Source organism: Parus major, chromosome 6 (genome assembly GCF_001522545.3).
Source record: "Parus major isolate Abel chromosome 6, Parus_major1.1, whole genome shotgun sequence".
NCBI classification, from domain to species: domain Eukaryota; kingdom Metazoa; phylum Chordata; class Aves; order Passeriformes; family Paridae; genus Parus; species Parus major.
Window position 1 is genome coordinate 2,265,858 of NC_031775.1, and position 10,713 is coordinate 2,276,570.

General features: G+C 43.1%; 1 protein-coding gene across 3 annotated transcripts in view; it reads right to left on the reverse strand.

Moving 5' to 3' along the window:
- Positions 1-264: 264 nt before the first annotated feature.
- The window catches only part of PTEN (phosphatase and tensin homolog), a 32,504-nt gene continuing 22,055 nt past the window's right edge, over positions 265-10,713 (reverse strand). For 2 of the 3 annotated variants that reach the window (XM_015633476.2, XM_033515468.1), the window contains exons 7-8: positions 5,289-5,513; positions 265-3,957 (exon numbers count right to left, since the gene is read on the reverse strand). In XM_015633476.2, coding sequence (XP_015488962.1) covers positions 3,772-3,957; positions 5,289-5,513 — 411 coding nt within the window. In that variant the 3' untranslated portion in view covers positions 265-3,771. The remainder of the gene's footprint in view (positions 3,958-5,288; positions 5,514-10,713) is intronic. The other variant, XM_033515469.1, reaches the window with a different exon arrangement.

Below are 10,713 nucleotides of genomic sequence, written 5' to 3' on the forward strand. Positions count from 1 at the left end.
GTCTGATGCCCCAGGAGGTGCTTTCCCTCCACCAGGAAAACAAAGTGAGGGTCTGATATCCCTGCACACGTCTGGACTTCCACTTCTGCACTGCTCAAACCTCTGGAAAACACCAGGATTTGGAGCAGCAGCTCCCTTCAAACCCCTGGATGCACGAGGAGCGCCCTTGGCTCCAAGCAGCGCACTCCAAATTCCACAGCTTTACAAGCACAACGTCTCAGCTGTTCTCCAAGCTCAGAACACTGCAATAAAACACCCACACAGTGACAAGAATGAGACTTTAATCAGTTTTAAGTGGAGTTTTAACACTAAGAGATAAAGGGTTGTTAAACACAATAACAAACGGACATCTGATTTGTATGAGGCATTATCCTGTACATGTCATACTTGGTTTTTGTGTATTCTCAGTTACACACAGAGCCACTGTTGCACAGCACAATAGTATTTGAAGAGGCTGAATCAGAGTAAGGCTGCTTAACAGACTGATTTTTTTTTTTTTCTTTTAGTATCTATATATATATATGCTATATGAAAACAGACTGGAAATTTGAACTGGCAGAGAAAGGCAGCTCTGCCAAAACGCTGCAGTTGGAGCCCCTTTTAGTGCACAGTCCCACCCCATCCATCTGCATGCACGACACTTTCCAACAGTATTGAGAAGGTAAACGAGGCACTTCGTGGCAACCACAGGCATCGTTAACATATTGCACACACTTGCTAGGACTAAACATGGAACTTGCACACCAGCATCCTCTTTTTGGATTATTTGAAGGGTTTGTTGGTTTTTGTTTTTAATTTGGAAAGCTGATTTTGATGCTGCATGTAAACTCCACTCCAGTTTACAATGTGTGCCCCGGGGGAGGAATCTGGAGGCTGTATTTGCACAGCTGCCCTGGAGGAGCAGCTGTGGCAAAGATTTTCACTGGGGCTGCCCAAGCCCAGGGGATGCTTCAGGGCCTTACAGTTAAGCTCTTACCAAAGTGATGCCTTCAAGTAGTTTCAGACATGTAAGCTCTTGCATATCCCAACAGGCTGAAGCGTACAGTCCGGAAACTCGAGGAAAGATTACCTACAGAATGCAGCTCAAGCTAATTATGAATACTGTCATAAATAAAGTTTTAATAAGGACTCAAAAACCTTTCAGTCATAGCAATTCTTGTCAACTTCTATGGGGGTGGTAACTGAAATAAAGTATAGGAGAGTATGTATAATATATATTTATATATATAATATATATATATAATGCCATTTTTCCATATCCAATGACTACACCATAAAATGTAAGCAAGGCTTTTCAAAGACGTCGAAACATTAAAAAAAAAAAAAAATCCAAAAAAATTATATAAAAAAAAAAAAATTAAAAAATAAAACCAAAAAATTCAAAACCCTCATTCCAACCTTCACATTCCAAAGGAAAAATAACAGTGCAAAAGCCCATCCTTGCGTCCTGATTCCCGATCCGGCGTCACCGACTGGAACTGCACCATCCAATCCTGATTATCCAAAGTGGGACACGCAGCAGTGCCAAGATCCCAATACTATCCAAGCAAGAACAGTTTGGTTTATTAAGCCAACACAACTTTCAACTGTTATAAACCAGACAGGGTGAAACACGATTGGAAGGGTAAGAGTTAAAATTCCTGTTCCCAAGGGAAAACCACCTCTTGCTCGTCACAATGAGCACTGAACCTTGATCCATTAAAGTCTAATTAAACCTGTAAGTCAGAACATATTACCAGCTTTGTTAGAATCATGAATCTGAGGAGCAGAATTGACCAACAGAAACCAGATAAGAAAAAAAAAAAAATAAAAATTAAAGCCCTTTACACCTTGGTTTACCAATTGTAATTAGTGGAAGTCCTGCCTTGTGTGGTTCAAATTCCAACCATTAATGCTGCTGTACAGGGCTCTGACAGATCCCATTCATAATTCTGGCTGAGAACACAGCTCATGAACTTCCATGTCAGCACCAAAAAGTTAATTAAGTGGGGGGATGTGTGTACTAAATCCTAAAAAAAAAAGCATCAATTTGGGGTCAGCTGTTCATGGCCCACTTAGAGGGACCTGTTTTGGCAGTGACTTCACATCTGGATGCACCAGCAGCTGGACTCCTGAGTCACCTCAGGCTGGGCATGACAATCGTCCACCAGAAGCCAACTTTGAGCCCTACCTGTGTCCCTAGGAACAAATAATCCAACACTGCCACTTGGTTTAGGAAAACAATTTGTTGGGTGGTTTAAGGGGTTGTTTTTTCTATTTTTTTTTTAATGTTTTTTGTATAATGCATTTCTGCTTTTTAATCTTCATTTACAGCGTTGAGAATTTACTGCAACACTGGTTTTTCCTGTCTCTGGTGTGTAATGTCCGTTTTTAAAACATTGCAGGTAATGAGTATTCAAGTAAAATTCCCTAACAGTTAATGACATTTTTTTTTTTTTAAAAAAAAAAGTGTGCAAAACTGCAAAACTCATTGTAATAGAATGTGTAGGGTCAAAGGGGTGGAACGGCTGACAGAGGTTTGATTGAATAAATGCATCAGAAATCTTCCAAACAAACACTAACCTGGAGAATCTCCAATGACATTTCCTGTGCACCATTACAAAATCTTTTTATATTCATGAGAGAGGGGAAAAAAAAAAAAACAAACCCAAAAAGCTTGCAAGGCAGCACATGAAGTATTCACAGCAGGAATATGATTGAAAAACTACTAATATAAATGTAAGATGTTGACTGATGTTTTTGCACTAAGAGCATCTGACTTTTAGCACTGGCCTCGATTACACAGGAGATGGAGCAGCCATTACAATTCAGAAAAAAATCCCAATAAATCATTGTCAAATTTTGTAACCATTTGTTTCAAGCTCTTACTTTAGTTGATAGCCTCCACATTTGTATGGTTAAGTCATTGTTGCTGTGTTTCCTTTTGTTTTTTATTTTTGTTTTGTTTCTCGTGACCCCAATTCCTGGTCTCCCTTCATTGCGCAGGTCTCGTGGGTGTCGTGAAGGTTCATTCCTGTACCCCTAGACAGAATCACTCCCTCTAGCTGCCTTTTCTAGCACCATTACACTTAAAAAAAATGAAAAATGCACAAACAACAAGCAGTGACAGCGGCGACTCCTCACCCATTGTCCCGGATGAATTAGGGCAGCATGCTGAGGAAAGGTGCATGGAACAGCCGGATATGGTACACAGGCCACGCTCCTTTCCGAGCATCACCTTCCAGCCCCCATCCAAAAAACATGCATTACAATGTAGGAAAAACCTTCTAGAAACATCTCTTAGCCAACTGCAGACTTTTCTGTTGCCACACAAGTGCAAAAAAAAGGGGCAGGATGTGAACCTGTAAATATTTTTTTTTTTTTTTTTTCGGTTTTTGAAACTTCGTTTGGTGACAGAACACAAAAGGAAAAATTCCTACGCATACACATTAGGTCTGTCTCCACTTTTATAAAACTGGAATAAAATGGGAAAGTGCCATGTTTATAGTTCCTAATTGAAGTTTTAATGTCCTTTGACACAAAAAGGTATATACATAAGAGCTACGTAACCTTTCTTTTACCCCCCCGACTGGACAAGTGTCAAACCCTGTAGATTTATAGGGCAAAACAAGATTGGTCAGGAAAGAATTGTTCCTATAATTGGTAATCTGACACTATGTCCTTTTGCCATTTAGAAAGGTCCTTTTCTTTTTTTTCAGTTTATTCAAGTTTGTCTGTCTTCATGGTTGGTTTTTTTGTATGTTTTTTTTTTATCTCTGATAAAAAAAATATTCAGACTTTTGTAATCTGCGTATGCTGATCTTCATCAAAAGGTTCATTCTCTGGATCAGAGTCAGTGGTGTCAGAGTATCTATAATGATCAGGTTCATTGTCACTAACATCTGGTGTTACAGAAGTTGAACTGCTAGCCTCTGGGTTTGATGGCTCTTCTACTGTTTTTGTGAAAAATAGCTTCACCTGGGGAAGGAAAAAACAACATTTAAAAAGGGAACCCGGACTTCAATTGAGCACAGGCAACAAAGCAGCTCTTAACAGCACAGCTCCTTGGCTACCCTGAGTCACACCCGTGCTCCTCTCCCCAGAGAGAGGTTTGCCAGCCTCTCAACACCACCCCTGGCAAAACAAAGGCCTGGCAAAGCAGCAGGATTTTCCAGCCCAGCTGCAGGAATTGTGTCTGGCTGAGTGCTCAGGTGCTCCTGAGCTGCAGCAGCAGGATATCCCAGCACACCAGGCCACACCACCACCACCCTCCTGCCCTCCACAATTCCCAGAGCACCAGGAGATTGCAGCAAGAGTGCACAGGAATGAACAGAACACTCTCTAATGGGTATCTCATGTGTGGGAAGTCTGATCCAAGCAATATTCCAAGCAGCTATGACCATTACCTTCAAATGAGCACTGGCTGATCTTTTATGAGGAAGTTAGAAAATGCTGGAATTCTTACAAATGCCTTTTTCATGTTTAAAACGCTGTTGGCAATGGCTCATATTCCCCAAAGCTAAACTGCCTGGGTAAGGTATTCCTGGAATCACAGGACAGCTGGGGTTGAAGAGACCTCTGGAGATGATCCAGTCCAACACCCCTGCCCAGGCACAGGAGCACTTCCAGGTGGGCTTGGAATGTCTCCAGAGAGGGAAACTCCATACCCCCCCCAGGCAGCTGTTCCAGGGCTCTGCCACCCTCATGGAAAGAAGTTCTTCCTCATGTTGAGGTGGAACTTGTGTTTTTGTTTATGGCCTTTGCTTCTCACTCTGTCACTGGCACCACGGAACAGAGCCTGGCAGCCTCCTCTGACACCCTCTGGAGATGTCTGTGTGGGACAGACAGGGATCCCCCCTCAGCCTTCCCTTCTCCAGACTGACCCGGCCCAGCTCCCGCAGCCTCTCCTCATCAGAGAGATGCTCCAGACCCCAAATCATCCTTGTGGCCCCCTCTGCTTCCCATGGAAAAGGCACTGCTGCAAATCAGCTCAGCAGCTGAGTGTGCCCAGCCCAGAACTCAGGCAATGCAGCTGGAGCAGGGATGATGGCACCTGGTCACCGGCTCTCCCACACCTCTGATGGCTTCAATAAACACCTGAACAACCTGCAGACTTCAACCCCAGCTGCTCAACATCCATCAGCTCCCCAAAAAGCAGACAGAAGTACAAAGCTCAAAGCTTTGCTAAGTGATGGCAATACCAACACATGAACTCAGCTTCTACACAGCAGTTTCACAGGGTCCCTCCAAAGGCAAGACAAACAAATCATGCAGCTTTTCAGCTTTGTTCACACATAAAATATACTGACCTTGAAGTTTGGAGAGAAATATCTGTTGGCTTTATCTTTATTTGCTTTGTCTAGATCGTTTTTTGTTAATGTAAGGATTAAATATTCCTTATCATTATCTGAGCGCTCTGTACTGAAAATACCATCAAGTTCCTGATCTGCAACTAGACTTCCATTTTCTACTTTGTCTGAATTTTCATCCAGTCCTATGAAGAATGTATTTACCCAAAAGTGAAACATTTTGTCCTGGGGGAGGAAGAACACAGAAAACAAGCTTGCTTTAGTATTCACTAATGGCACGTTAATTAGACTGCTATCAGCATCTGGTCAAAAACAGATCTGTAATATCAGGCAAAGCTTGGACAACAGTCTGTCATTTGTTACATTGCATGCAAAGACATTTTCACCACATCTCCTGGACAACACACAAAAATCTGCATTCATCAAGCTCCATTTTAACCAATTAAGCTTTTAAGAATCACTCATTGAGAGCTGGGCTTTAAACTAACATACCTGCAATAAAAGCAGATGATAATAAATTCAAGTTTGCAATCACAAGGCATAAGTAGATTTATTTTTTTTTCCCACACCTTGCCAAGCAATCCCTAAACCCAACAGACAACCTCATCAGATGAGGTGAGCAATATTGAATCTCCCCTGTAACAGAAAGCTTTTCTTGTCTTTATACAGCTATAGCTACAATTGAGCAACTACGTGACTACTACAGCAAAGGATTCATGGGTGCTTTGCTGAGATGCTTTCACCCAGTCAGACTTTTGCTGAACAGCACTAGGAGGAAGGCAGAGCCAGTGCCTGCTGTCCTGTCACTCAGCAGGAAGATTTTAGGGAGAAGCTGAGGCAGTGACAGCTGAAGGATGTTCAGCTTAAGCAGAACTTGACAGACAACCATCAGCAGTTTGATTCTCCACTCTGCCACAGCTCCAGCTGTCCCAAGAGGCAGGACATCCCTGTATCAGAGATCCTGAAGGCTCTGGAGAAGCAGCTTTCTGCCAGCCCAGAGCTGGTGTTTCCAAGGTCAGCTCTCCTTGGCAGCTTGGTCCTGATTGCACAGCAAAGCCCTCTCCATCTGACACTGAGCTACATCCACTTGCTCTTTACACGTGAAATCTTCTGTGTGACTCTGGTGTGGCTTTTCAGGGCAAAGATCAAAGATGCAAATGGACAGTTCCCCCCACAATGGTCAGTATTCCTGCATTGCTGCTAAAGCTGCAGGGAAAGTAACCCATTCCAGAATCTAACATTCCTTGCTATTACACAGGACCAGAACACAAACTCACTCCTTCTGAGCTAACTTACATATTTTGGTTTACCAAGGAGATTTAATTCCAATTTCTTATTGGAAAAATCCATGTCCTGCCCTATCTTTCTATTCATCTCTGCTAGTAAGGAAGCGGGGGGGAAAACAGAGGTGGAACAGAAGTGATTCCAGCATGTGTGACACGAGCAGGCCTCCTGCTGAAGGCAGTTTGGCACCAGCAAAATACCACAGCATTTTCCTGAGCCAATGAAAGAGGACAGGAAAGAGCTGGACTACTTAACTCACACTCATCCTCCTCACAAATTTATTCAAACAAGATACTGGGAATTCACAAGTGTCCCTCTCCACCAAACGTCAGCAGACTGATTTTCAGTATTTTAGGTAAAGCCTACAAAACCTCTTCCAGCTTGTCTGCATTTTTCTAAGCACCTGAGAGACCCCATGACAGAAGTTAAAAATCCAGCCAAGAACACCTCTGGTAGATGAGTTCCCACTTTACCACGTGCCTCTCTCCAGCACTTTGGGAATCAAGTTCATCTAGCAAATGAGTTGTTGGGGGAGTCTGACAGCTGTTTCCCACTGCCACTGATTCCCTTCAAGCCATCCCATCTCTGAAGAAGCCTTGTTGGAGCCCATCCATGGGAGGCAGTAGTTAGCAGGCTCTTGCCAGGCCCTGCATATACATTTCACACTCTCCTCTTTCCCCAAGAACAGCCTGAGAAATGCCCTGCCCTGGGTCTGGAAGCTGAGGATGAATATCCTGGGGTCACTCTGATGATGTCTCTCTCCCAGAGCAGGAGGCAGCAAACAAAATCCCTGTGAAGACAACCCCATGGTACCCTGATCCAGGCTCCTCCTCACCCACACAGTGAGTTCCTCAGAAAGGACTCCAAGGAGGTGAGATTTTTATTCCTGCTCAAAACACAGGACCTGCTCAGGTCAAAACAGAGACAAGCAGCAGCTTTCCTGCTGAAAATCCCCCTGGTGCTGGTCCCCAGCGCCACCAGTGTCATCTCCAGGGAGGGGAGGACACGCTACAGGGGATGGATGGTTGGAGAATGGCTCCTGTCACCAGTGGGAAAGCAGTGCCACCAAAAAAGAGACCACTGGATGGGAATCAATGCCAGCAGAAGGCACAGTTTTGTCATGCCTCATCTTCAGCTCCACGAGTGGAAAACCAGGAGGGATTTAGTTGGAACTTTAGGGGCTGGGGGGGGACTCAGCTTTACTGACAGGGGCTGACAGACAATAAACCTCTCACTAGGCAGCTTTTAATCTGTGTTCCTTGGGATAAATTTGCAGAAGTCTTCAGGGACTCAAACTAAACAATACAACTCAGCTGAGCTGGTCATTTCTCCTTTTATCTCCCTCCAGCTTTTTAAAGCATCAAGTTGTTTTCCTTTCCTTCCCACTACACAACTTAATTAGCCTAATAAACTGAGTTCATGGGTCCTGGAACATGGCATGGCCACCACCCAAATTGAGGGAAGACTTGGTCATGTTTTTTGGAATTAGCTCTTCAGGCTGATAACGTGTCACTGTTTTCTCCAAAGAGCAAATCCATTATTCAAAGTGAGCATTCAGCTAAAGCATCAGGACCCAAGATATTTCATGGGAGACAAGGAAGAAAGATGATGTAATATGGGCCAAAGATAGGAATTTTAAAAATCAAGGCATGAACTGAACTCAGGCTTTATATAGCAAATCAAAATACCAGACCAAGTGCTCACATAACACAAGTTAATGAACAGATCTCAAAAAAAAAAAAAAAAAAAAAGTATTAGAGACTGTTTTTCAATGTGTTTTGCTTCACTTCCAGTTACATCACAGACATCTGTCTTAAAAAAAAAAAATAAACCACAGATGTACTTCTTCCCATAACCAAATCTGTGCCATAAATCTCCACTGCAGTATCAGATGAGACAGAGGCTGATTTAATCCCACAATTCTGACAAACAGCGATTGTCCCTACCTCATGCACTTTCACAGATTGACAGAAAAACATTCTCCACTCTAGAGCTGGTCTCTAGCTGCAGACTGAGATGCAAATCCAAGATTCAAGCCATCAATCAGGAGTTCCCATGTCCTCCTGAGAGCTTAACTTTTGCAGAGAGATCTACAGGCACTCAGAGTCACTCTGCAGCACCCGCTGAGGGTCTGGAGATGCTCTCCAAGACTGGAGATCACGGTTCAGCCTGTTCCCTAGGCCTGCCTGATGGAACTTCCTGTACCATTTTCAGATCAACACTGAGTCTTCTGACATTTTCAGAGTTCATTCCTCAGCGTTTGCTTAACAGCAACTGCCCAAAGTCTTGTTGAACTCTGCAGCAGAACTTATCTCTAGACTTGAGAGATGAAATGCAACTGCTCAAACAATGCTGTCAGCCCTCCTACGCTGGAGTCTGGGGATAAAACACCACTGACTCTCACAAATTAAACCCACATCAACAGTTCCCTCTCATCTGTACTGGGAGGACTCCCAAAAAAAGGTCTCCTTCAGCCCCAGGCTCTGGAGATGAGGAGATTTCTGCATTATTTTTAAACAGACTCCCATTGAACCGAGTGATCTAAGGATACCCTGAAATACTTTCAGATTATCATGTCAACATCAATAACTGGAAAAAAAAGGCTTTGCAGAGATCCATGGGGGCAAAACTAGAGTGACTACAGCAGCAGTCTGAGATGGAAGAACAGTCAAGCTACAGCAAAAAGCCATGCCCAAAAAAAAAATAAAAAAATCCCCCAAATTACTAACTTCTACCCATCAGAAATTCATAGAGTCACGGCACTCGAGCCTCAAGCCATTTTGTTCTCATGTGGGCATGCATTTCATTCTTGAAAGGAAGTAGCTACAGCTCACTGAAGAAATAGTCTGAGAATAAAGTAAACAACTTGATTAGACAAGAAAAGACCAAGAACTGGGGACTTCTAACTGATGCCAGGTGGCAGAAACTATGGAAGGGATGAAACTTTTCCAAGGCTGTCAGCCCTGTACCAATACCCCAGTGGCACCAATGATCCTGTGGCTGAGGTCAGCTCCCAAAAGCCACTGAATTTGCTTAAATTAACTTTTGCTATTAAAAGAAAGTGGCTGCTTTAAATCTCACACTGACTGTAACATTAGGTGTTTGAAGTCATTTGGTCTTTCAGGTTTGGTTTGGTTTATGGATAATAATTTCATCCAAAATGAGCCTGAGCAAAATTGAGGAGAGCCCTCCCTACAGACAGCTCTGCAGATAATGCTGTTCATCAAAGGATTGGGAAATTTGGAAACAAGTACAGGTGAGGGAATCTGGGGCACTTCAGCTGAGATCAGTGTTACCAAACACCAAACCAGAGCCAGGGCAAAGAAGTTTTCTTCATCTCCAGAGATGAGACACAGCCATTCTCCAGCCTGAGGCTCAGAATGGATCAGGAATTACACTTTCAATTGATCTTATTAGGCTTTTATATTATGCTAAAGTTAAAATGCAGACTGGTCAATATGTGATGTCTTTAAGACTTGTTTAGCTATAATCTGCTAACAGAAAACCTGGGGAGAACAAGAACCAGTGACAGGCAAAAGACTGATATTCCACTTTTCATAAACCTGGTTAATAAAGCAGAATCTCTGAGAGATAAGATGCTGTTACACCTAATTATGCTGTTCCTCATGCATTAGGTGATCATTGCATAAAGGGATCTTTAAAATACAAGTCTCCCCAGTGGAGGGCCTTCATTTTGGGGTTTTGGGTAAAAGCTGTGTAGACAGCTGATGCAGAAAAGAAACAGGCACAGATGTGAAACACCTGGACAGAGAAATCTGTTCAATCTGAGCCAAGGTAGGTTATTCTGACACTAATATTCCCCTTTTCCTTGTTCTCACCTCATTCACTTTATGCAACAACCTGTCCAAGGACCTCTTGGAAGGATCAGCTCCTGCATCTGTAGCAGAGCTGAGAGAGGTGATCTTACCAGAACTGTGGAACATCTCACACCTATTTTCCTCTCTCCTCCATTCATACTGAAACCTGAGGCAATAAAACACTTGATTCAACAGATATTTAAGACAGATTATATCAAGGTAGTTCTTTTACTGGGTGATGAAGGGGCAATTTCCATCTCAGAAAAGTTTGCAGATGTGAAAAGAACCACCTTCACCATTTCTTTGGCTCTACCAGGCCAAAA